At 37.9% G+C, this 27,863-nt stretch overlaps 1 protein-coding gene across 3 annotated transcripts in view; it reads left to right on the top strand.

The window, feature by feature from the left end:
• Positions 1-1,073: 1,073 nt before the first annotated feature.
• Positions 1,074-27,863, top strand: part of LOC122834659 (contactin-3-like) — a 61,552-nt gene continuing 34,762 nt past the window's right edge. For all 3 annotated transcript variants that reach the window (XM_044123293.1, XM_044123304.1, XM_044123281.1), the window contains exons 1-11: positions 1,074-1,104; positions 7,850-7,987; positions 8,732-8,867; positions 16,550-16,725; positions 18,188-18,283; positions 18,748-18,951; positions 19,741-19,843; positions 20,169-20,350; positions 21,902-22,038; positions 26,079-26,208; positions 27,427-27,577. In XM_044123293.1, coding sequence (XP_043979228.1) covers positions 7,933-7,987; positions 8,732-8,867; positions 16,550-16,725; positions 18,188-18,283; positions 18,748-18,951; positions 19,741-19,843; positions 20,169-20,350; positions 21,902-22,038; positions 26,079-26,208; positions 27,427-27,577 — 1,370 coding nt within the window. In that variant the 5' untranslated portion in view covers positions 1,074-1,104; positions 7,850-7,932. The remainder of the gene's footprint in view (positions 1,105-7,849; positions 7,988-8,731; positions 8,868-16,549; positions 16,726-18,187; positions 18,284-18,747; positions 18,952-19,740; positions 19,844-20,168; positions 20,351-21,901; positions 22,039-26,078; positions 26,209-27,426; positions 27,578-27,863) is intronic.

Here is a 27,863-nt window from a genome sequence, read left to right as displayed (position 1 = left end):
TAGATTAGAATACCTTCAGTACAAAAACCCAAGCAGGTGCTCACCCAGGGAATCATCAAGTAACAATTTGCACGGCCTGCAAGCCTCGAACATTGCTCGTCACAGATGATGTGCGTCCAGTTCGATTACAGCAGATCTTATTTGCCTTTGGATGTGCAAAAGTCTAAGTGTAATCACAACAGAATGTGACTGAACAAAGTATTGACTGAGGGTGCTAAGAATAATTTTTCAGAATTTATTCATGAAGAAAAATTAAATCCTTGCTCAATTTCCCTTCTAGTTTATAGTTATGCACAATGTTGGTGAAAATAAATGAAAACTAAACGGCTTTTGCCCCACCTTTTTGTCTTTCCTTAAAATCTCCCTGGCTCACCCATAGTTCGCTTAAATATGGGAACAGCCTGCGGCACTGGCGAAAATAGTCCCTACCACGATCCGCGGCTGCCCACAGATGCGCAGCAGTAATGGTGGTCTGACGCAGAGGGGCGCACTTCTCCCACAAGGTGCGTCCGCCTCCCCATCCCCGCACCTTCCCACATCCCAATAGCAGCCGCCACCAACCCACCACCACCTTCACTCCTCCTCCTCCACCTCTTACTCCTCCCTCTTCTTCGCAGCGGAGAGCCGACTTGATGCGCATAATAAATCATCTCTGCAAGATCCCTCTGCGAGCCCGGCTTCAGAAAGACGCGTGTTGGATTTGGGAGCGTAAACAGAGGGGCGAGAGGCGAGCCTCGTAGCTACAGCAGGCGCGAGGATATGCTTTAAACGCTATTCAGTGCTGCGAACAACGTGGGTGTCGCGTGCGTGCGTGTGCGTGAGAATGCGTGAGTGAGCGAGTGAGTGCCTGTGAATTGTTCTTATTTATTTTTTTATTTATTTTTCGTATAGGAGTGGAGGAGAGGAGGCAGCGATATGAGCCGCATGTGTTTGAGCCTCCTCGCCACCGGCCAGCACAGACTCACTTTCACCTGTATGAACGACCTTGCAATTGTGACCGAAATTTTCCCTGACCACGTTATTTCCATGGAGGATCAATTTGTCGTTTTTTTCTGCGAGGGCTGAATTGAACTCCGCTGGTCTCGAGACACTTCTGAGCAGGAGGTAAGACAAAACAGCCTCAGTGCGTGCTTGCGTGTGTGTGTGTGTATGTGTGCAAATTAGTAAGAAATCATTGGTTATTTGGACATTTTAAATGTCGGCTCTGGACTGCATGTTTAAAACTGATTTATTAATGAAATGCCCCGAATTTGAGCAGAAATGTGTGTTAAGATTGGAACAGCGTCATGTTTCCTCCTAACCGCAGCCTTTTCCTGATCCGTGAAGGAAAAGCTTTTAGAAATAACATAAAAAACCCCCCAAAACATCTCTATTTGTTAGTAGCGAGCTGCATGTGTCTTAAACAAGCTTTTTCTTTGTCAGAGTGATGAAGGGATGCTAGGATTTCAGCCTCTCACCGCTCCTGGTGTGATGCCACACTGCAGCCAGGCTTCCACATCAAGTCTGAAACATATGAACCCACAGGACATTTCCAATTGATTGGATTGTAATAAAAGGGAGTTGAGCCTCAGGTTGAAATGAATACATGATGTCTGTATGTAGTGGGAGAAATCGATAGTGTTTTGTCAATGATGCTCCTTCTGATGTGTTTTGAAGCAAAAGCACTTTCAGTGAATCTTTGTGAAGTATGCATTACTAAACTAAAAAAAAAAAAAAAGGAGGCGCTGCTGACACACGCACGCAGTACACGCACGCAGGCAACAGTTCTACCTTTGCAAAATTCTCAAGTTAATTATATACTTGTGTGTCCCATTGCCTGCTTGGATACGGCTTTGATGAATGAAGCCCAGGCCTTCAAAAGAATAAAAAATGCACACCCACTCTTCCTGCTGGGCTATTTTCTTCAAGCAGATGTGGGGTTTGTGCATTACTGTGTCTGAATCAGTTAAACCCGGAGTTGGTTCCTTCTCATTGATCGAGAGTGAGAGGGATTCACCCCATGAGGCAAACTGCAACCATTAACATTATCCAGGAGTGAAAGCTGAAAGTGAGCATGCATGTGTGGGCGTGTGTGTGAGTGTGTGTGTGTGTGTATAAATAATATAAATGGTTGGACACCTGTGTGCTTGTTTCAGAATATGTTGAGCTTTGTACCCATCTGTGTGACAAATCGATAGTGACCATGGTAGAATTATCAAGGTTTTTAAACATTTTGAAACATGAAATTGCATGTACTGTTGGAGCCCATCAGTTTCGAAACAGGTTGACTTTCCCAAAGCAAATCTGCCCCAATGCAATAAGGCAACCAGACCCGCTACATCCATCACTGGACATGTAAATAAAATCCAAAAGAAATAATAGCCGCCTTGAGACTTGTCAACTTCAGTTTTAAAGCAGCGTTTATGTGAAGCTTTTGGAGTTCCACTAAACATTTATCTCTGCATCCGTGAACGCAAGCTTCTTGGAACTGATGGACAAGCACATTCCTGTATTCATATAGAAATATAGATACAGAAATGTGTGACAAAGATCTCTATTAAGATTAACCCACATTTTCCTCACTTTTTCCATTTCTTCAGGATTGTGTAATGTTTCCCTCAAACTCTTGAGCTTTTAACATCACAACTACTAGAATTGTGCATCAAATGTGGACATTCCCATTCTGCTGACTGCTTGGCTCTTCCCGCTGACCGGGAATAGTATGTTCGCTGTTGGGGTCTACCGTTAGTGCACTCACCACAATCGGGGAGGCTTGTGAACTTGGGCAGAGACTGCGCGCGGACCGGAGAGGGTAGATGCAGAGGATGAACTTTAGGTCACACAGGGTTAACTGTTGAGTGAAAATAGAAAGCAGCCAGCCGGGAAGTGTTTTTCCTCTTAGTGTAAGAAAAATGTAGCTCGTTAAATGGTAGTGTTCAGCAACAAGTGGGAGTGTGGCCATCAAGCGGGTGAAAACTGAAAACTCCAATCATTGTTGTGCTTTTCCCAACATCTTCTATGCTTAAAAGAAAAGACTGGACTGAGAATTGTTATACGTTTTAAATTGTAAGCTTTTCAAAACCTTGGTTTGTTATTGCACTGGTAACCGAGCCTGTGGTTTGTCATACTGTCAACATATTTTATATTATTTATTACACTGACCATAAGAGTTAGAAGAGAAGGCATGTAATATTGATTACCACCTTTTTGGCTACAAATCTATTCTGTGCGTTTCAGAGTCTCACAAAAACAAATACTGAGCTTATTCATTCTAAAACTACTACTCCACAGATGCTTTCTGTATTTCATCTCTACTTCAAACAGTGCTGTAGTGGCACAACCTTAACCTGCACACAGTTTACCGTTAACCTTTTAAATTGTCATAAAAATAAATCCAACAATGAATAATCTCGTATAACATGTATCTGCAAACAATTTTTCTTTGGACAACTCTAATGCTGAATCATTTATACTTAAGATATAATAAAACTGAAATGAATTATTCTTGGCAGATTAAAGATTCTTTGAACAAATTGTGGAGCAAAAAGACATTTTATGGTTTTCTTGACACATACAGTAGTTCACCTTAGATCAGGTAAAACAGGGAAGCTATATGAAACTGACACTGATTATTTCACACTTAACAGATAAATGGAATATTTTCACAAAGAAAATAAAAGGATTGCATAAGTACCAGATTAGGTTTGTTAGACAGTCCAGATTTGATTAAAATATGTACTTTAAGTTTTGGACCAGAGCTGAACAAAAGTGAAACAGAATCCCTAAAAGTGGTGCAATACCAGTTTAATCAAGCATTTAACTGGAATTGTCCACTTATTCACTACTGCTACTACTGTGTTAGCAAACATAACAGAAATATTATTTGCCTATTAACCATCCTTCATTATTTGTTATGGTGATACTTCTCAGCTTTGTTCTATTTTCAAGCGTCACTGCTTCAGGAAAAAACTATGAATGGCTGATGATGACTGTTAATCTGTTTTGTTTCTGCACACTTTTAGCACAGCATTTACACTCTATGCTGATCCATAAAAAAAAAAAAAAAAACAACTGAAAAATGGTATGCCCAAAATTACATCTTAACTCCCTGAAATCTAAGGCCTCTGCAAAATTAAATCAACTAAAACTGAGAGGGAAAGAAAAGACAAAATCTCCAAATCTTGCAAATGTCCTAATTTTAGTCCCATTAAAAAAAAAAAAGAAACATTGTTGATTTTTTTCTTCGTTTGCTTTATAGTTCTCTGTATCTACCTTCACCCTTTGAACGGGTATGTTATTGTATCTGTCAACTTGCACAGTCAGCATGGTCAGAATAATCCTGACTGCAGAAGGACATCTGTGGAGAGTCCTGGTGGACCCCAGTTGGTTGGTACAGATGACGAAATTGATGTCACACAGACTTTGTGGTGTGAATAAGCAGCACAGGACTTGTTCTTTTACAGTGGTACCACTATGAATGTGGGCGGCGGTGTCTGCAATCATCCTGCTGCTAGACTAATATTGACCGATCAGATGTGCTTTAAAAAGTGGCACCATCTGTTCCTGATAAAAAGCCCCTTTACAAATCCAAACCGTAAAATGCAAAGTTGACAGGAGGGCAATACCAACTGCATCCCCACCAATCCGTAGCGCAGGAGGCGCCAGCAGTTTGCACAGTGTGCACAGGCCTTTCACTGAGGTAAGGCATCCAGGACTCTTCTGAAGAGGAAGCGTACCAATCCAATTTTGCAGACTTTGGGGGAAGAAAAAAAAAAAAGCCTGAGCAAACATGAAAGGTAGAGAAGAAAATCCTGGCTGAGACCCCACATGTCTGATTTGACATCCGGGCAGCTGACAAACAATTAGGCCTTCCATAAGTAGTACTCTGAACCAGACTTGCCTCAGGATTAGGCCACAAATGAGCTGCACATCATGGATTATGTCTTCTAAATGGAAAGGGAGAAAGAGCAAGTGAGAGAGAGTGTGTATGTGTGTGTGTGTGTGTGTGTGTCGGGGGGCACTAGCTCCTATACTGTATGTGGTGCACATGGTTAGAAAGCAAGTTGAGTGTGTAGGTGTGTGTGGGCTGTGTGACATTCAGCAGATGGATGTTATTATCTGTCCCTGGCCTATCTTGAACACGTCTAGAGGAGACTCTGTGTGTATTCTTGTGCACAGATGAGCTTTATTCATGCACATGACTTCATGCAGGTGCAGACTAATGTACTCAAATCTCCATATACTCCGCACATGCTGCACCGCTCACTTAACTGCTGCGTTATTGCCTGTTCTCCATTGTGTGTACGCTTTGACATTTCATAATTGCATCATTACTTGCTCAGTGCATCGCATTTGCAACACGCGCTTCAAGCAGACAGACTCTTGCCCTTGATTATGGACCTGAGTGGAATGGGGTTCCTCATCAGGCTGTCTTGATTCGCCCCAGCATGTGGGGAGACACATGCTGCTGTGGGTGAATCTAATTGATTGGATGGCACCCAATTCCCAGGTCCAAGTCTCCTCAGGCAGCCAGCATGGATCCGTCCAAGTGAAGGATGAGCCGAGGCGTCGGTTTCCCCGCTAATAGATTGGCATGTTCTGCCTCCCATATGCCTCAAATGTCTCTGAGGGCAGCTTGGCCACAATGCAGGGCACAAAGTAGCATTGTCACTGATTAGAAAAGTGAGAATGCATTGAGGTTTGGAGCATTTGACACCAAACTTCAGCTTTCAGTTTGTCCCAGGTACGTCGTACAAACAGCAAAAAGACATGTCACGTTGAACACAGTCTCCGCTTTGTGTCAAAATTGTATTGGGGTTGCTAATTCGAAGAGGAATGATGCTTAAGATTACTGCACCTTTTGACAGTGCATGGCAATAATGTAATCTCACACCAACTTCCCACAAGCCTTGTGCAACTTAAACAAAATTAATAACTCTGACAAATGGAACATCAAACAGCCAGATTTTGGGGTACATAGTCAAAAATGGGTGATAAGGTTGAGTACTCTGAAATCAGAAAGTTTGTTTGCAGGGGAACTTGTCAGGTAGAAGTTGGCAAACTAGTCAGATGGGAAGATGGGGTAATCTTGAGGAATAACGCACATTCACAGTCAGTTTATTCACACATCTCTACAATGTTGCCTTTGTTGAGTTGCCTTGATAAAACAATTTCCAACTAAATCCTACTACTGTAGAGATACACGTTTACATTATTTAGTAAAGCTCAGAAAAACATGGAAGACAGCAGTATGTCATTATGGTTATTTTCTGAGTCATGTTAGTAATAGTGTAGTTCAGCCATTTAGGTAAAAAGATAACTTGGGAATGTTCCTTGATGGACTTATTTGTACAGTGAGTTGGAAATTATGAACAAGAATCTTGTCCATGTGAAATGCATTCAGCAGCATCCCTGTTATGTTCTTGAATTTCTGCTAATTTTGTGCCATATTTACATTGTGAACAGTGGACAGCTGGAGTCAGTGAGACTAGTTTTTGGTCCACTCTTGTTTGTTTCAGTCTGGGTCTTCAGAAAAATAAGGGTAAAATCATTTCCCATTGCATAGATAAAAGTCTACTTTAAATAAATCTGTGGCCTCACGAGGTTTTAAAACCTCATAACTTCTTAAAAAATATATTTTTCCAACATTGATATATGAGGTGAGTATGACATTTATTTTATGCACGTCAATTATAAAATTGATTGTATGAAAAGGTAACTGCTGCTATACTATTTCATATGTTAATCACATGTTAATGTGATGGAGCCTTAACTCTGCAGGTGGTTAATGTTTAAACAAAAATGTAAACATTTCCATCTGGCATGTTTGCTGTTGCTGCAGGAGCTTTACTGATGTTTTTAAATTCCTCAGACATCAGAGTGTCGACCTTTAAGATGGCTCTCCCAAATTTTTGTGCCACTTGACTTTTAACTGCTTGATGTAGCACAGCTTGCATTAAGTCTTATCAACGTCCTTCAGCTTCACCTGTTTGTCTGCCTGATAGGCAAAACACCTCAAAACAATGCTGTTCCTTTTACCTTGTTATCTGAAGAGGATGGCGAAGGTTGTTCTCCAGAAATACTTAAAGAAATTTACAGCACTTGTTCGCGGTTTTTGCCAGCCATCCCTGTTCATTTGAGCGACTGAAAGACTGAGCATCTGCGCCTGTGTAGCGACAGTATGCTTCACCTTTGGTAGATAAATATGACTCAGTTTATTTTGATTATGGTACAATTGTTTTTTCCTTTTTTAGTATTATTTAAATAGAAATATACTGTAAATGATTTTGAACTCCATATCCCTTGAGTGTGCATTTTGTGAGTTAGAGCTATATAAAGTCTGATGTCATTTTATTTCATCAGAGCAACTGAATCATAACTTCAGTAATCACCCCGTAATCTCAGGCATCACTTCAATAAGACAGCATTTTCATTTGAATTTTTATACAACAGATATTCAATTTGTGGCTAAATGTATTATTTTTAAAACAATCAGGATTTCTAAGCTAAAATAATTCTCGACCCTAATAAAACTCTTTACACAGTTTAATTTAATAGAAGTTTAACACATTCAGTCAAGGCTTCAGTTAAAGAAACTGGACAGTAATAACCTGGAAAGAGTGTAAAATAATTTCCCATTGCATAGATAAAAGTCTGCTATAAACAAATCTGTGGCCTCACGAGGTCATTTGAAGTGACCTGCAGAAGTAGGGCCCCGCAGACCACAGTTGACACACAGCGTGTCTGTTTGTGTGCTTTGGTTCAACCTGCTTGATCCTTTTTTTCTTTTTTTTTTTTTTGAGAAAGAGACTTATTATATAAAACAGCTGGCATTTAGAGGATTTTAACTCGAAAATGCTTGTTTCAACAGGTCACGCTCTTTTCTCTCTGAGAACGCAAGTGCCATTTTAAAGCTTATTGGATGAAAGTCTCATTTACCCCTGGCTGCCAAAGATGACGCTGCCATGGAAACTGCTTCTATTGCTATCAATCATCAACCGTCTGACAGGTAAAGCACCTTTTCATATGAATGATGATTTTTTTCTTTCTTTTCTGTCCTTTGGTCATTCACAGTTGTGGTATAGTGGGTGAAGAGATGTGAGATATGATAGGAGGCTCCGGTTTAAAGGAGTACTCATCAGTATTGACTTCCATTCACGCTGCAGACAGAATACTCTCAATCTTTTTCCTCGCACCGCTGAGATTATATCCCGATGGGGAGATATGATTCTTTTATTCTATAATCTTTTCGTGGGCAAAACACTGAGCACAAGTTTCCCCACCTCTGTCAGTGAAATGTATTGGTAATAAAAGTCACAATCATTCTTTTCACAAAGAATAAACGATAGAAATCACTCCTTTGAGTCCATCTCTCATACATGTTGCAGCACAGTTTGGTGATCAAATTTTAAAATAACCTTTTTTTCTATTTTATATATAGTAATAGCTTTATTTTGTTTATGCATATCAACACAATGTATGCTTTTTAAAGTAACACAAAGGAGACGCTGATTTAATAATGCACTCTGGTGTTGATTTTATTGAGTTTATCTGTTTAGAAATACACCATGATCAGAATCATATGAAACTCATGGATGTCATTTCCAATATTTTCAGTTTTTTTGTTGTTGTTTTTTTTTCAAACTGGTATGTATAATTTTGCTTCAGAATGCCTTAAAAACAATTAGAGCATCAGTTTTGTTGCAGTGGATATTCTTCTTCATGCTCAGGCAGTGTTGTGTTTCTCTGAAAGATTGTCTGGACAGCGCGTCATACCACGGTCCGCGGTGGAGGATGGAACCAGCCGACCTGTTCATCCCCGTCGACTCCATAGAAGAAGAAGCCACCCTGACTTGTGATGCTAAGGGCACGCCTTTTCCTCAGTACAGGTAAGAGCTCATTTACCTAATTGAAAATGTATTTCTTTTCAATATAATACCAATGGTGCCACTACTCTGCACTTAAGGATGCATTTATTACCATTTGTCACAGAAATAAGAGACTTCTACTTCATAATAAGCAATTCAAATGAATTGTCTGCCATTTATTTTATCACTTTCATTTGTGGAAATGTTACATTAGTACTTTGATCTTTTTTCTTTTTCTTTTTCTTTTTTTGATGTGCAATTGAAAGTTGCATTTAAAACAGGTTATTTAAAATTCAAACTTGCTAATATTATATCTGAGTTTCAAAGTGATGGTAGCATTTATATTTTTTTTATTGCTAAGTGTTATTATTGTCTCTTTTGAAAATGCATTGATGTTAATGAGCTCAGATGGTATATATCCTGTGGGAAAATGATTGATCCACTGTTTATGTTACAAATAGGCATGGGTCATTATGAGATAATCAAAGCATCAAGTCTTCTTATGATAAATCACAGTTTTGATTTAATGTCTTTGTCTGGAATAGGCAAGTGTTATTTTTATTGCTAATAAAAATCAACACCATATTGATTAACACCAGCAATGGCCCAATCTATATTTTTATAATGATCACTTTTGCAATACAGAATCTTGTTGAATGCTTCAATAAAGTTAATAAAATCAGTAACTCACATGCTTAAAAGTTCTGTGTTTTTGCAGTTCAGTAAAATAATACACTATGTTTCATCTGTATTCATTTTGTCACATTCAGTTTTGTTGTTGTGAACATGTCTTTTGGAGCGGGGGCTGAAAGGTCACGCATGATTTCATTGGTCTGTAACTCTTTCTTCCAGAAGGTTTGTAAAGATCTCACCCAAATCTAGATAAATCTTTCTTTGAAAGAAATTATTTCTGTTTTATCCAAGTTATTCCTGACAATGCTGCTGAAGGTTTGTTTATGTTAACTTCCAATATAATAGCTTCGAGAAAGTAGTTTGTTTGGTTTCTGTTGAGGAGTATTTTGTAAATAACATGTTAGCAATTAGTTATGTCTTATTTTTGGTGGTGTTTTTAACACCCAAGCACGTACAGGTGGCTTGTCAAAGCTCAGTCATGTGTGATTTGCTTGTTGTGTTATTTGTGGCTGCACTGTTGATCAGAAGAAGGTTAACACGTGGCTTCAGCTAGTGTTTGTCAATGATTGATTTTATTATTTTCTCCGATTGGTTACCAACAGATGAGAAAGTATAAAATTTAAGGTACCACCAAAATACCAGCAGTTGTGTATTTTCAATTTTAAACTGAAGCCCATGGATGACAAAAATCCTTATCCCACTGCCTGGGATAAGGATTTCCTTTTGGTTGCTTTTACCATTACCACAATAGTACCACAAAACATCATGATGAAACTCAAAGTTCACAATGTCCAATGTCTCTCTGCTCGGTCTACTTACTTATTTGCCATCATCTCTGTGAGAAGTTGCTGATGTGGAAACAGCGATGGGATAAAAGTTAGACTTTCATTCAGCTGATAACATTAACAGTCCTGCTGATCACGTTTGATTTCAGGTTTCAGAAATTACAAGTTTCTTAGCTTTTATATATTAGATTGCTAAACAAACTGTAAATTATAAATTTGTTAAACTTTCAAACTATGATAGTTTTCTTTGATTTGTCTGAAATTGGAACTTTTGCGAAAATGGTCTTTCTGAATTTAATTTATCCTGGGAGACCAAAAGCAACCCAGGGCATTAAGCAATAGTAAAATTTGCTTATACCTAGTGCCATCGTAAATCATCATGAACATTGCCAGTTTAGTTATGTTAAATAAATTTTTTTGTGATTGTACATTTAATAGATTTTGTATTCAGCTACAAAATGTACTGAACTGTAAATAATTACTTAAATGGACAATTTCTTTGAACATACTTGCTTTGCAAACAAATGTTGCCAAATATCTCAGGGGTCTTACTTCAAGTCATGCACAAGCACAAAATGCTATATTCAAATTAGTGGTGGGACTTGATAAAACATTTTCTTAATGGTATTAATGGCAGGGTCTGTAATTAATTCATCACAATTAATGGCATTTTAATCAAAACCATGTACCGACAAATTATTCAACATTTTCAATTACAAAAACTTTTTACTGCTAAATGATTAAATAAAAAGATATACGAGTTCAACGACAAAGACATTTATTGTTTTTAATGTTATTTCAGTTGTTCGTTCATCAGATTGGTGCAAAGTCCTATTATGCTCATTCAGCTTTCAAGTGTCCCTAATAACTCATGTTCTTTGAAAAAATACTTCTTTAAAATGTGGACTCTGGATACTGACATTAGTGTTGGACACATCTGTGCTGCTGCAACATGTATTGCATTGCAGTTTTATTTTAAGCTTGAAAAACCTCTGTAATGGGTTAAATACTTTTTGCACAACTTGCACACACCAATAGACATTTCCACTGTCGCTTTAGATTGTTTTTAGAAGCAAATATTGGCCCGTTGATGGGCCAAGAGAAGCATCTTTGTTGTCCATTGCTATGCTTTGCACCAAAAACACAATAAACAGGTTCTATCTTGTGACTTTTGCATGTAAAAGAAATGTTTTGATTAATTGCTTTACAATTTTTAATGAGTGAAAATCAATGTATTTAATTAATCTAAATTATTGTGTGAAAGTCCCGGCCCTAATTCAAATCAAATAATTAAAAAATAAATAAAAAAAGTCTAATTTTGCTGGTAGCTACCCATTCAGACTGAGTCAGCTGCAGTCATTTACTTGGTAAAAAAAAAATAAAGATTGTTAATTACTCAACTCTACTTTTTTTGTGGAAAAGATATGTGTTCTCCCTTCTACTCATTTTCTCCTAATTAGATTGAAATGCATATAGACACTCTAGGCGGTGCTGTCATTATGCCTCTACTAACTCATATTGACTAACACACCACCAATCTGCCTCTTTTTCTCACCACCAGAGATTAGAGAGATACACGCAGCATCCTGATGATCGTCTCCTTTATTAAAACACCACGAGAACAATGCAGATTGCTAATCGCCAGTTGGCACCGAGAGCCATTGATTACAATTGTCTTCTGTGTTTAGCGTTGCATTTACTGCAGTGGGAGCTGCTGGCCACCTGAGCTGCATTGGTAGTGCCGTGCAGTGTGTGCACTCATTATTTCAGGCTTTTCACATCCCGTTCGCCTAAGACCAGGTATTTCCATGTAATGATTAAAGGTGAGATGTTTAATGTGCTGTCTCGTCAGACTGGCTGTGCAAGTGTCTGCGTGCCCCCCTTTCTGGCTCAGCTCTTGAAGTGTAAATGGGCTCACATTGCTCCCTCAACCCCCTTTTTTCCATTTTTTTTTTTACCTTCTTTCTTTTCCTACTCTGTCACTACCAGAGATATAAGACTTTCATTCTATGCACACAGCAGCAGCATAATAACTCAAGGGAGAGAACCGGCTCGCCTCTTTAAAAAGAATAATCTTTCTACAGCATTCTGAAAATGTGCCTGAGCTTCTTACAATCTAAGTAGGAAGGAGGACTGTAACATTCACTTGACCCGCGTTTTGTACGCTTGGGCCCGCGCCGCGGGATCATTCGGAAGACTCGACTTTTTTCTGTACCTGGAAGGTCGGCATGTATTCACAAAACAAATTTATAGCAGATTTGTATTTTTTGTTTTTCTTTCCTGGTTGCCAGTCAATCCTGGTAACGCAGAGCTTCAGAGGCTCTTCAGAGAAGGTCAAAAAGAGGTGAAAATCATGGCTGAGGGTCAAAAAGCTGAATTCAAATAGTTGGACCAGACACCCACACTCATGCTACTAGTATTGCTAGTCGTATAAGGAAACGCTGGGGTGTTTATTGTGTTGCTTTTACAAGAGGAAGGTTTATAGTCATTTCATTCAGCAGTGTAAGGTTTCTAAAATGTAGCAGCAGTGCCTTCAGAAATTAATTTGAAAGTTAGATTTAAAATATTTTGGAAAGCCTGCCTTTATAGCTTTTATTTCTTTTATTTCTACTCCAGGAAAGCAGAATATATGAATATAGGTGATGGTAAGAAATGTGTCTTCTCTATGGTGAGAGAAAAATGATTGAACATCCATAGAAGGTGCCCTGTCTTTGAACCCATGTATGCTCTTTTTTTAAACCACAGTCAAAAGGAGATGCATAATGGCATTGTGGCTGGGAATGGAATAGAAGAATTTCTCTATTAAAATATAAAAAAATGATGTAACCTGGTGCTTGAGTTCTTTCAGGTGTCTCATTTATTTAATAGCTCAAACCTACTGTGCAAATATTTACATATCATGTTCCCATGCCGACATGTGAGGGAAGAATGCAGCAGAGAGAAGAAGTTAAAAAGGCAGGGATTTATATTGTTGCATCAGCTCACTGTTACCTCACACCAAATGCTAATGTTGAAAATGATAAGTCAGAGGCGGGATGGTGTCACTTTATGTTAATATGACGTGACAGAGAGGAGGTTATTACAGCTAAAGTGATGATAACCTCCAAAACCGTGATCTTTGACTACCCTTAAATAGCAGGGAATGGCTTTGTGTGTGAGATACTGGAAGATTAAAATTTAATGATCTCTATGGGATGTAGGGGACAGTGCAGCAAGTGGATTGAATATAGAAAACAACTGCAAGATTTTGTTTTAGTCATAACAATTCCAAAACCGCAGCGTATTTATCTATTAGTGATTTACAAATTTAGTTTTGCCCTTTTGTGTAAAATTAATTCACACCAAATGTCATGTCAAGGCACTTCACACGATCAGTACATATAGATACATATCAATAAATCAAAGTACCATTAAAAAGATTATGTACTCCAGTAATTAATTTCAAACATCAAACTCATCATACATAAATGTATTAGACAGATTAAAATATGTTTTTCAGTTGTTTTAACACAGCTAATTAAAACCCAATATTCAATTCTAATAAAATTTGATTATTACATGAGACCAAAAAAAGGAAAAGTGTGTCCATTTACTGAACTGGAACTCCTTGTGTTTATTACACAGAATGAGGGGTTAAGATGGACACACCAATTTTATGCCCCTGATGTACCCTCAGATGTAATATTGAACCTGTAACTAATCTGTCATAATAATTAGATTTTTTTTGCTAAAACAAAGTGACCTAACCAAGCCATAAAAATGCATTCATATCTTCAGGATTTGCTATTTGCTATTTACTGAACAATGTTTTTCAAACATTTTTATTAGATTATGGGTATTTGGAATAAGAACAAGGCGGCGTTGGAATTTAATCAGTAAGTTGGCCTTTTGAAACTTGCAATTTGCTTTCCAAGTTACGCGACTGACCCGGTCAGTTGCAAATCCATTTTTGGATTATTAAAAAGGGCAGAGGGCAACTTTATCGTCAGTGTAGTTCTGGGATGGACATGTAATCCGGCATGCAGACCAGTTTTCCAGTGGGACAAAGCGCTTTGAGGCCGATAATGAGTTTGCAAACACTTGTGGCCCATCAAACAAGAACCACGGCCAATTGCTTGGTATTATTCACTGTGTTCAATCCCAGTCCTTTGGGGTTCATGGGGATCTTAGCAGCCTAAAGCTTGACAGAGCTGAAGAGGTGCAGCAGAAAATGTTTGAGACGTTCTACCACTTCGAACTTGTTCCCTGATTAGTGATTAATATTTAAATATAGGCAAAGCCTGCTTACTCTTTTCAACTTTAGCAACATGTTATTAAGTTGTCTTAGGATCTGACCTTCTTACTTGATGATTTTAAAAAATACATTATATGAGAAACATCAGCAGAAGAGCAACTTTGTTTGAATTTTGACTGAATTGAAATTCTGTGTATGTGAGAACAGCAAACATGAGAGAAGCGAGCAGATGTGAAGGACTGGTGCAAGCTAGAATGCTAATGTTATGCAATGATGCTATGAAAATGCCAACTAGTATGCAACTTATGAGGTTATTTGGTGACTTTTAGCTTCATTCCTTTGCCAATGCTAAGTGTGAAAATCAATTTAAAAAAGGTGTGAAGGAAGAAGCAGGAAATGTGTGTGTTTTCGTGGGGTGGTAGGATGTGACAGGGTCGCACAGTAAGAAAGGAGTTGAACGGTTAAAAACAAGGTTTTAGATGCATTCCCTGACTTAAGATGTGTTAATGCGTTGGCAGGAAGTGATTAATGGTAAACATGATACCAATATAGCTTGATGTTCATTTAAAGATGCAGCCATTAACTCATTCAGTCAAGCCTATATTGCCATGAAAAAATACCTACACGTACTGAACATTTAGATTTGGATACAACTCTAGTTTTTCATGTCTTTAATTGGAATTGGAAGTGTTGAACCAAAAATGAGTATGATTTGCGATTAGTTTTACAAATAAAAAAAAACAGCTCACTTGACTGTGATCACACCTGAATGAAAGCCCAATAAGACAAATTACCTGCAGAAGTCACCCTGTTAGAGGTCATTTGTACCTCATTTATTCTCAGTGTAAAAATGGCTGTTTTATATAGGCCACAGAGGTTTGGTATACACATTAGTGGAGAAAACTACCTAAATAAGGAGGACCAAAGAGCACACCCGACTGGTCAGTCATGAAATTGTTGAGAATTTTGTTGAGTACAGGGTCTGGTGATGGTACAACTTTCCAAGCTTTTAAAATCTTGCAGACAACTGGTCAATCTATCATCTTGGCCTATCTGCTAACTTACCAAGATACTTTGTCCACCTAAATTCACTTACCAGACATGGAGAACAATAATCCGAGATTATGTGGGTGCTGCTCTGTGGTGACAATGGGTGTGGCATGAGAGTTTTTGTAGTCAAGTGGGAGATGGTATATTGCTCCCTGTGCAATCTTACCTGGCTTGTTGATGTTACTGACTGTTGTTATCTGGTATAGGACAGGTTTCTTGATGGGCTTGGAGCTTTCTCTGGTTCCCTGTAGGGTGGCCATCTTTGCTCCAGGATGCCTCTCAAATAGTTATGGTTGTTGCAGTGCTATTTGGCTGTGGTACCACTGGGATAGAATAAGGTTTGAGTTTAGGAGTGGGGTTGTTGACTTGGGTAGTGCTTACTTGGGGTATGTTAAGTTGGGGAGAGAGGCCAGTGGGACTTGAAGACTTGGTCCATGTGCCGGGAACTACTGGTTCTCTGGGGGTCCTTGGAACACCAAAGACTCTCTGCTGTTGTAGTGTAGTTACCGATAGAACGGGGCAGCGGTCTATTATGGAGCCCGCCTCTACTGGATTTAAGCTGATACCTATGCAACACCACAAAACAGTATAAGGTATAGATATAGACTTTGTTGGCATGGAAGGACACTACTACGGAGTGCTCCTCCTAGTGTTTTTTGAAGTTATTGACTGAAGCCATGCTAAATATAAATGCATGCTACACTTTTAAAATTTTGAATTGTACAAGTTGTCCTTCCACTTCACATGTGAAAGTTTGTTGGTCTTTTACAGGAAATCTCAATGAAATACATTCATGTTTGTATCTGTAAAATGACAAAGTTAAGAACAGTCCATAAAGTATGTATTCCTTTAGCAGGGTCTCTATGTCTGCCACATAGTGAATGTCTTCTTCCACCATTCTGAGTTGTGTTTTCCATTCACGCCTTGTAACACCACCTTGATTGCGAGAAAAAGATGGACCACGATTTTGCCGCCAACTGATGGTGTGTTTGCCCTCACAGATGGTCACTGAACGGGACTCTCATAAATCTGGGCCTGGATCATCGGCGGCGTCTGTCTGGGGGCAACCTCATTATAGGCAATCTGGACCGCTACCAGGATGTAGGGATGTATCAGTGTATGGCCTACAACACTGTAGGAGCTATACTGAGCAGGAGAGCAAGTCTACAGTTTGCCTGTAAGTTAATTAATATGTCTGGTACTTTTACTCAAAACTGCAGCAAAGCTGTACTTAGAAAAAGAAACATTTGGAATAAACCAGTGCAGCTGCAATGTTTCAGTGTTTAATCTCTCACAGACTCTGTTTCTGTGGTTTCACTTTTTCCATAAACCCGTCAATGCCTTTTCTCAGTTTTCATGTCATGCATTAGATAGCTATTCATTAGGCAAGTGAGCACTCCGACTTAATCATGCTTCCTGTGCACATTTTCATGACAAGGTGCAAATAACTGAAAATGTCATTAGAAGAAACAAACACAAAGTCAGCTATAACACTCTAATGCCATTGTATACGATTTTCACAGATGCAAATGCGAGGTGCTAAAAGATGTGGTAAAGGAAAACAAAGACAGAAAGCGATTCAGAGGTTACATCATTCATTTTGGGAGAAAAAGAAATACATATACATTGTAGTTGTTATGCAAATTACTGACTTTGTAAAATCAGTATTTAGTCTCATCTTTTGAGACCTGGTGGCAGCAGTGGATGTACTGACAATGTGGACACCAGATAAATATGTTAAAACAACAGATTTTCCTACCACATAAATTTTATGCAGACAAGCATTTCACCTTGCTCGAGTTATGTTGTAACAGTGGCATGAGCTCTGTCCTCTTTCTTCATTGTTCCTTCTGCTTAAGATAACATTCTAATTGTTTAATTACTCTGGGCCAAAAAGAATATTGAATAAAGATGCTATTTGTGGCTGGTGAGGAGAAATCTTATTCCTCACCTATTTACTCTAACAAAAGCCCTTCTACTTTTTCTGCACAGAAGATTTCAGTCTCAGAGGGAAAATAAGAGCACTTGCCGTTTTCTACTAACAATAAGCGGTCAAAAATCAACTTGACTCCTTCCAGTCAGATGTTTTGACAAAGAAAATAGAAAGAAAACGTCATACTATCAGTCATATAGATGTTACCTTTACTTAATTATATTTTGTGTTTATTTTTTTGTTTACAATAGAGGTAATAGAATTGTGATTTATTTGCAATGTATTTGCTCTTTAAAATTCAAAACCCATTAAACTGCAACATGTAAAAGGAAATTTTGGAAAAGTCTCCTCTGTTACTTCAGCTGCCTAATGTGTTCACATAATTATTCCCCAGAGAAAGGCAAAATTCACTTTCCTATTGTCAAACATTGAGGTTTGAGGCCTAATGACATTTCAGACTGTCTGAGTGCACAGTATTTGTTCAAAAATAATTTAATCCAGGTGAATACAATTTGCCTAATAATATCACACAGTGGAATTTAGATTAAGCAGCTTTTCTTTTCTCCGAAAAAAACAGTTCTCATTTTCCGTAGCAATGCATCAGTTTTTTAAAAATGTCTTGTTTCACACACTCCTGTGCTTTTCCCTCCTTGATAAGGAACAACTAGAATCTTGATGGTTGGTTGTTTCTTTTGTCTTTCCTCAGATTTAGATCATTTCAAAGTTCACACCAGAAGCGCTGTGTCAGTCCGAGAGGGACAAGGAGTGGTGTTACTGTGTGGGACACCCACTTCATCAGGAGGTAGATACTCACAGGCAACAATTTAAAAACACCATCATAACAAGAAGTCTCCGATTAGATGGTGCACTCAAAATTGAAAATCAGAATGCCTCCTCAGGTTGTGGCATGCAGTTTGTGTGTGTGTGTGTGTGTTTTCTTAAATAATCATAAAATGTAAAGCACTACTTTTCTGTAGATTTCATGTAAAAATTTTCAAATTGCAAATTGCCCCCATTTCCTGGACTTTATTAACGTGTTAGTGTCTGCATTGTATTTAGTGCAATCTGCTTTGTGAATCCAGTGCAGAAATTAAGAAAATACAACTGCAAAAACTTGGAGAAGTTTCTCAGGCTTTTATATAAATTGTAGTTCTTAATCATGTTTAAAAATAATAAACATGATTACATCAGTAATAAAGTAACATATTAAGTCATGTCTTAAGAGTGTTCATCAATTGCTTGCATGTCTGATTGTTTGTCTTTCAGACCTTACATATGCATGGGTCTTCAATGAGTATCCATACTTTGTTCAGCAAGACAATCGGCGATTTGTCTCCCAGCAGACGGGAAACCTTTACATAGCTAAGGTAGAGCCCTCTGATGTGGGGAACTACACATGCGTGGTGATGAACAGCATCACAAAAGGCAAGGTTCAGAGCTCGCCCACTTCTCTGATCCTCAGGACAGACGGTAAGATGCTGCAAACGTTCATGACATTCAACAATTTTTTCATTTATTTATTTTTCTTGATGTCTCTTTTGTCACCAGATTATCAAAGAACTCTTTTTGTTGTCCATCGCTGCATTTAAGTCCCTAAGTACCAGTAGCTTGTCATACATATTTGGTTTTCAACAAACAAATCCCCCAAACGTCCCCCTGTGCTGACTTAGCCTCCTCATAATTTGCGTTCCCCTTTAAAGACCTTCCTCCTGCTTTCACGTGAATTTTCAGGATTGTTCTGTTCCCTGATATGGTTTCATAGAAAGACTGAATAAAGATTGCCTCAGATGAATTAAACATGAGTCATACGTCACTGGACCATTACATTGAGTGTTCTGGTGGCTCAACCAGTTAGTTTCCACTCAGTGTACTGTACATGTAGCTGCATAAATTTAAATCCTATTGCATCACTGTCTGATCCCCGTCTTCTGCGCCTTTCCCTGAATAATGATATAAATAATAAAATTGCCCACTCAAGCTTTGAAATAATAGATAAGAAGCTGCTGACTGAAAAAAACAAGACATTAATTCCCCCCCTCTCTCGCTGTGTTTTGAGTTATTCCTCGCTGGCTCTGCACAACATCCAGTGACTGTACATTTAAGTGATGCGCTGCTAAAAGTATTCTCATTAGAGAATGTTTGTTCATTTTGTCTTTTATTTGTCCTTAGTGTCATTGCTTGAACCTCCGTGCCAGTATTATTGTAGGTAAGTCATAAATAATAGAAGACTGAGCAGGTTCTTGTGCTTGCTCCTTACAGGAGTGATGGGCGAATACGAGCCAAAAATAGAAGTTAATTTTCCAGATAATGTACCTTCTTCGAAAGGATCAACAGTTACTCTGGAGTGCTTCGCCCTTGGGAAGTAAGTCAAATTCCTCGAAGAGTGTTTTCAGGTTTCCTTTGCCCATCATTCCAGAAGACAAACCTTTAGGTTTAAAAAAATACATAAATAAAAACATCCTCTTGTAATTATATTTCTCAGTGTGTGGAATGGGGAAAAAAAAGTCATGATTGGTTTTAAAACTCATGCTGAAAAGCTTTTTTTTTTATTTTCATGGTTGGATTGGGCTTAATCTGAACCATTTATCCACAAAAATACACAAAGGACGCTTTTATAGTCCATCAAATGCTTCATTATCGCTCATTATTACGACCTGATCTAAATTTGCCTACTTTTTTTGATGCAGCCCCGTTCCAGAAATCACCTGGAGGAGGGCTAACGGAGTCCCATTTCCCAGCAAAGTCAAAATGAAGTATTCAAATGCAGTGCTGGAGATTCCGAGCTTCCAGCAGGACGATACAGGAGGGAATAGTGTGGCGGAGAACAAAATGGGAAGAAACACAGCTACTGGTCGGCTGGCTTTTTACGGTATGTGATTTTTATTTGGTTTTTTTTCAAGAAACACGTTTGTTACCATCAGTAAGGCTATTAAGAAATGTACATATTTGCACAAATATTTAATTCACGTATTCAAGCAGTTTTTGCGCGCAGAAGTCTGTATGTAACATAAACAGAATCTGAAGTTTCATAAGGAAACTTCAGATTCCTTATGAAACTTTTGCTGAAGTTTCATAAGGAAACTTCAGCAAAAGCCTCAAAAAGGACCTGAAAACGTAATTCTGAAGTTCAACTATGTAATCCCAGCTCCTCAGATAAAAAAATGCGTAAATATCAACAAAGAAATGCAAGATACTGGGCTAAAAAGAACCCAAAGTCTCAGCATAACCTTTGAAATATTCAGAAATTTTAAAGAGGTTTTATTCAAAACCCATTTTAAACTACAAAAAAAAGTCCTGCTCATTGAAAATATGTTTCACAAAGTTTAATTATTTTTGTTTAATTTATGGACAGCCTTGTAAAGCAACACACAGGAGGAATTAGATTATGAATAATTTTCATATTTAAACAAAATATTTGTTCTCCTACTGTATTGGTGACGTCTTTTGTTTAAATCATTTACCTCTACAGGAGAGGGTTTTTTTTCGCGCGTACATTTTTAAAGAGCTCACATAATAAATATTTACAGGTTTAGCGGTTAGCTGTGCTGCCTCGTAGTAAGATGGTCTTTCTGGTTCTAGTCTTGGATGTGTGGCTTTTCTGTTTAAGTTTGCATGCTTCCACTTATGAATGTATGAGATTTTTATTTTTTTTTCTAGAGTTGGAAAACAACTGAAAAAGTTTCAAAATGTTTACCCTTTTACACTTTCACCTTAAAATATAGTAGCGTGAGAAACATGGGAATTTCATTATTGTTAGAGTGTAATTGGAGATTTTTTTTTAAAAAAGACGTCTGCTTGGTTTTAATATTTTTATTATTTTATTGTTTTGCGATTGTTCTATTTAAAGTTTGCCCCCTTGGCTCATTCCGGCTGCTGCCTTTTTCTGTGAATTCATTACAGAAGCGAAAATGACACCTGTGACATTGAAACTGACAGCATGCTTGGCGCCTGCAAAGGAGCTGTGCTTATTATGAGCGCTGCATTCTTCCCATAAAAAAATAAAATAAAAAGTAAAAAAACAACAGAAAAAAAAAATCTGAAAAGTTGTGCATATGTAATGCTGGAAGTTATGTGCAGGGTTGATGGGGTTTTTTTACACACACTTAAGGTGACAGGTTGGGTTGGGTGGCGATGTCATGTGCACTCTACCAGTGGTGAGAAGGTTTCCGCTGTGTGGTTCAGTGTTTAATGGTAATCTTGTGTTGCCACAGGCTCGCGAAACATTTGAGTGATGAAATATTCAATCGTTTCTCTCTTCCCCCTTAAGGACAAGCCCATCCTGTTTGAGCTGCCAATCTGTGCTTCCTTTGAACTATTTGGGAAGTGGCATACTTAATGGCCCGGTGCCGCTTCCTTAAAAAGAGCCTTCCTCTGGGTTCTTGTGAGATATTTCATAAGAGAGGTATTTCTGTGTCCTCAGCCAAGCCTCAGTGGATCCAGACCATGAAGGACACGGGAATGGCCATAGAGGAGAGACTGCACTGGGAGTGCCGGGCCAACGGAAAGCCCAAACCCTCCTACGCTTGGCTGAAGAATGGCCAGCAGCTCCTCTCAGAGGTAAATCACCGCCGTCTAAAAGCGTTTCATTTTACATACTTAATCTGCACCCGCAGCTCAGCAATTTTATTCAGAGAAGTGCGGCGTGAGAGCTTGTTGTCGGTTTTTCCAGCGCGTTGGATAAGAGTGTAAACATCTCGCGAAGGTGTGCCAGTGATGAGACTTGGATTTCGCTGGGGCTGGTTCTGCTTCACCTTGGCAGATTACAGCTTCTTAGAGAGCGGATCAGTCGAGTTCCCAAGAGATTGCTCCATTTCATTTGAATGGAGTCGAGAGTTGTTTTTCATTATTCATGGTGCATGTTTAAGCTCCTTGAGATTTAGGGACAATGGGCTTAATCTACTGTGAAATATACTATATGGGACTGCACACCTCAGTCCAAACCACAAAAGACAAGCACGCACGTCTGGCATATTCTCAGCTCAGTTGCTTTAAACTTGGCTGATTTTAACTGGCTGCTGAAAAGTTTTTTTTTTTTTTGTCTTGTTTTTTTACCCTTAAAAAAGCTCACTGCTAGACACACTGAATTACACAGCAAATATAATGAGTTTTAAATCATTATTAAAGAGGCATTCTTAAATGTCACTCTATATTTTCTTGGCATCTTAATGTCTCAGAGGAAAAGAGAATCTGCAGCGCCTTGCAGAAAGAAGCATTTGTACCAATTTAACTTTTAATATTTTACAAGTATAAACTTCATTGTATTTTACTGGGATTTCACATGATTTACAAGCACAATGTCGTGCATGCTAATGGAAGGAAATGAAATGAAACTTTAGAATTGTGATGTGCATTTTCATTCAACCCCCCCTTACTTTCTAACCCCTTTGTATCCAATAAACTAAACGTTTTCACTCACCTGTATGGTGTATGGTCCATGAACCATTTGTTCTGTTGCTTTTTAGTTTATTTTGGTCATTTCATCTTCCTTTTATAAAAACGTATTAAAAAAAACATTAAATAAGTGGTTATTTGATTTTTGTTTTCAATAGTTTCTCCTTGTCAATGTCAAAAAGGATGAGCAAAATCTTAAAAAATATATTTTATAGTTTGGATAATAAAAATGAAAATGACTTTAAAACAGAAGTGTGACTTGATATTATAGAAATGAATGCATCTCATTTTTCCAGCGTAGTAATTTAGCCACATTGAAAACCATTGGGAATATCTTACTAGATACAGTAAATATCTAGTAAATATTTAAATCTAAATACTGAATTATGTTCTTTTTCTTTATTTTGCCTCATCATTATTTGACGTTGAAATTATTCTTTTCATCTGTATTTTAGTTATCAGATAACTGACTGAATGCCCACACACTTAGAAATTAAACCAATGCCATTTCACTAGCATGACGTGCTTCCTATATATTAGTAACTTTACTTTTTGGTCATTTGTATGTAAAATAAATACATTCAACTGCCTAAAAATAGTTTTATTTTTAGGTTTCACTCAATATTAAAACTGGCCTTGCAATATTGGAGCATTTTGTAGCCTTTTCAGCATCAGCGTCTTAGAAAAGCCATATTTCTGTGTGCATTGTTTTTGCCTAAGAAGAACAGAGGAACAATACTCTAACTCACATGTGTCAAACTCGAGGCCACCGTAACTTTTATGTGACCCTCTAGATTCCAAATTACATCAATATTTCCCTCCAGTTGTTCACAAATCTGCAAAACTTGGGCTAAATTCACACAAAATCAACTTTTTTTCAGATTTTACAGACCAATTTTGCTTAAGTGACTGCTACCTCAGCCTTACGTAATGTTAAGTTGTAGTCCGTGACTAATACAGCGATTGTTAAAAAGTCACATTTAACATCGTACAGAAGCTCAAATATCACAAAGATTACTTGGAAATATTTCTGAATTAGCACCACAAAATCTGTGATTTTGATTGCAGGAAAACACAAAATCAATCACAAAATCCTGGATAGACGTTCAATATTGTTTCATTTTAAGAAACACTTATTGAATGCTGAAACCAACAGCTATTTATTGATATGTTAACAGTTTAATGAGTCCTATCTATACATTTTGGCACAATTGGCCCTTTAAGAACATTTACATTTTTGATATGGCCCAAAAAAAAAGAAAATAAATTTGGCATCCCTGCTCTAACTTTTTATAAAAATACTAGTTTTGTTAGTCAATCATCTAAAAAAATCTAATAAAATATATTAGACTGCAACACTTGATGGCGGTAAATACTTTAGTCAGAAACTATGCATTCACATTCACAGCATGCGATACTGGGAAACACACAACATGTGTTTATCACTCTCACTCATAGTTGTTGGTTTACGGATCCATGGCAACAACAGCAGCCTTGAGATTTCCACGTAATTCCTACAAGCCCGGTACACCTTTCATTTGGAAGCGTTGTCCAGTGCTCTTGGCAGAAATACTTCAGCTGTACCAGATGGGATGGGGAGTTGTATTGCCGAGCCGTGTTCAGTTCTCTCCAGAGCTCTTGGTTCTGATCCATTTCTCACTGGGTGGTCCCAGAATAGTTCTAGATCTTTCCTGAAGCGGCGTTTTGTGTCATCTTACTCCAACTTCAGTGGGTTGACTTGTTCAAATGTAAACCACAGATCATAAGCACTCTGCCCTTTACCCTGACTTGTTTCCCACTTCCTCTTGCCGAGATATGTTCCCAGAAGATGCTGCTTTCTTTACTCTGGTTAGTGATGGTACTGATAAAATGATGCTCGGTGATTTCTTTTCCTGAAAGTATTGAAGAAAAAAAAACAAGCTTGGTCCAATCTTTGTAACATGAGTCAGAGGATTTGGCTTCACCTGGTCTGAGATTCTGTAGGCTGTCTTGTTTCTTTCAGTAAGTAATGGCTTCTGTTTGCCACGCTACGATAAAGACATTATTGACTGACTGTTGCTCTGATTGTTCTCTCATCTCTACAAAGAAACTGGTGTCATTCACACTGACCAAAGGATCGTTAGTTAGCCGTTGATCCAGACCCTTTATTCCTGTGTATTGCACCGCTCTGGCCCTCCAAAACAAAATTTTTTTTTCTTCCACAGATCTGTGACCAGAAACAATCATATTTCACCTTCTGAAACTTCTCTTCTGTCTCATATGTTCTAGCATTTATGAGACTCTATCCTATCCTTTTACGCTGGTTTTCAAAAGACATTAAAACATAGGATTTCATATAGTTCTGTCATCAGTGAACAATGAATTTTGTCCTTTTTTAATTCAATTTTATTATGTTGTAAAACTTAATAACATGGAAATGTATAATTGATTGTGGATTTGTTGTATTTTTTAAAAGGAATAAAGTAGTTTGAGCAAGCATAGCTGATGCTAGATACATAGATTATACATATTTTTGTAACTGTACAGAGTTTGTGCTGATTAGTTACTACAGGTAACTATGAGGTACATTTCTAGTTGCTGCTGAAAGTTGCCTTTCCCTGACATAAAGTTTTGAGTCTGTCCACATTTTTTCTCCACATCATACTATAATAGGTTGGGCTGTTTGCTCAGGTAGACAAACTGCTCTGTAGTTTTAAAACGGGGTTCACAGGATGACTGACTAGTGTAACAAAAACTGTACATGAATCAGTAAGTGTACTGTGGATTTTGATTTTTTTCTTTAACCCTCCTGAAATTTAGACAAGTTAAAGGTGGAATTTGTTCAACTTTTCTAGCATGTGATGATGCAACTGCAATAAAAGATAACATTAGCTTAATGCTTTTAAAAGATCTTTTTCAGGAGTCCTAATATATGTAAAGAGAGCAGTATGTCTCATGATTTGTATGCTGTACGCAGGACAAGTGATGAAATAGTAAGACTTGATCACTCCTTTTTTAAAATAAACTAAGCATGGTTTTATTAAGAACGACGTACACACAGAACCTAAAAGGAATAAAAACCGCACTATCTTGATTTAATCTGCAAACGCCGGCAATGTTTTTGAAAATCTTCTGTTTACCAACATTTATCAGATTGTGACATGCAAAAGCAAAAGCTACCCTTAACTCTCAAGCAATAATTGTTTCTTTCATCCCTGTCTTCACAGGACAGGATCCACGTGGAGGATGGGGTCCTTACGGTGTCGCCGCTCACGCTATCTGATGCTGGCATGTACCAGTGTGTGGCTGAGAACAAACACGGCGTCATATATTTTGCGGCCGAACTAATGGTTTTAGGTAGGATGGCATTTATCTCCTAAATCCCCAAATCATTGTTACCAAAAGAATCTAAAGGTTATCTTACTGTCTTTCTTAAAGGTTGTATGGCTTAGTGGATAGAGGGGTCAAGTGAGGATAATTTTGTGGTGTCAAACGCATTTATATTTATTCTTCTTTTTTTTCTTTCTACTGCCTTACAAAATTAATTTTTCACTCTAAAATTATTATTTTTTTCATATGTTGTCGCATTACAGCCTTTATGGGGATTTTATGTGCTAGACCAACACAAAGTAAAGCATTATCGTGAAGTGTTGTTGATGTAATACCTTCAGAAGTCACCGAAATAGTAAATAGAGTAGTGAGAAGTTGCTATGGTGATTCAGAAGGAGCTGTGGAGACTCATAGCTCAGGTGAAAACAAAAATCTGTTGACAGGACAACTATAATTCGTTGGCTTCTCAGTTCTGACCTCAATTGAAAAAACAAAACAAACGAAAAAAAAAACAAAAAGTTGATATTGTACTATGTCACACATTATTTGGGCTACAAAACTCTTATTTGTTGAAGAATTAGCTGTGAATGTCACCCTAAAATATGGCAGTGATAGCTTCATGCTGTGGAATACTTATGTTTATAACATAGATAGAAAACCTGCGTCCTGCCAATGGAAGAATAACCAGAACTAAACACAGTTATCCTCTATGAAAACATCTTAGAGGTTGTAAAAGACATTCACCAGAAGAACAACTCTTAACTCTTCCACGACTGAAGAGTTGCTATTTATGTATGCTCTCTGTAACGTTTGACTGTGATTAATGTGTCATGTAGACAAATTGACAAATTTTCAGCCTTAATTTGTTCAAATAGGTTAAAAGAAATTGAACAAATACCCTAAATACTTGATCAAATTGAATGGGTGCGAATACTTTAACGTATATTTATGTAAACGGGATAAAGAAAGTTAAATTTTTACACAGAATTGCTTTGTAATTTTGTATGCATTACTTTAACTGATGCCTTTATTCAATGCGACCCAAGCAAGAAAAAATAAAACTCACAGATTTGTTACTCTCCGTATCCATTCCATTCTCATTACAAATAATTAAAGCATCTGTCTCCATCTCTTCAACATTTATTGATTTTCACAGATTGAATTACAGAGTGCTTCAAATGCCTTGTGAGATCTCCTGCACTCTTGTGCTAAAAGACAGTTTGCTTTCACCCCCACCACCATCAGCTTCTGCTCCGGACTTCACGGGGAATGTCCTCAGAGCTTTGCTCAAAGCCAAAGCTGGAACAACGGTGACGTTGGACTGCAAGCCCCAGGCCTACCCGACAGCAAGCATTTTATGGAAGAAGGGGAACCTTCCTATCCACACCAACGACAGGTAATCACAGCAACTAGTTAGCAGTCGTCCATGGGAATGCAATTAGGACAGCACTGGCATTTATTCCCACGCTCTGCTCTCTTGATCTGATCAATAGTGACTCCAGATACAAACAGCGATTAATTATAAGATCCTGATGCAAGTGTGGAGCACAGAAAAAAATTAAATAAGTGTTTATGCGTTGATTAAATGTTGATTAAACAAGTTCCAGTTGGAGGAAGGCATTTACCTACAGTTTATAAAGACGCCTAACTTTCTCCTTTTCTTAGATCAGACTTTCTTCCCC

This window comes from Gambusia affinis, linkage group LG01, assembly GCF_019740435.1.
Source record: "Gambusia affinis linkage group LG01, SWU_Gaff_1.0, whole genome shotgun sequence".
Lineage (NCBI taxonomy): Eukaryota > Metazoa > Chordata > Actinopteri > Cyprinodontiformes > Poeciliidae > Gambusia > Gambusia affinis.
The sequence above is the reverse complement of the archived record's forward strand: the minus strand, read 5'-3'. Positions and strand labels throughout refer to the sequence as shown.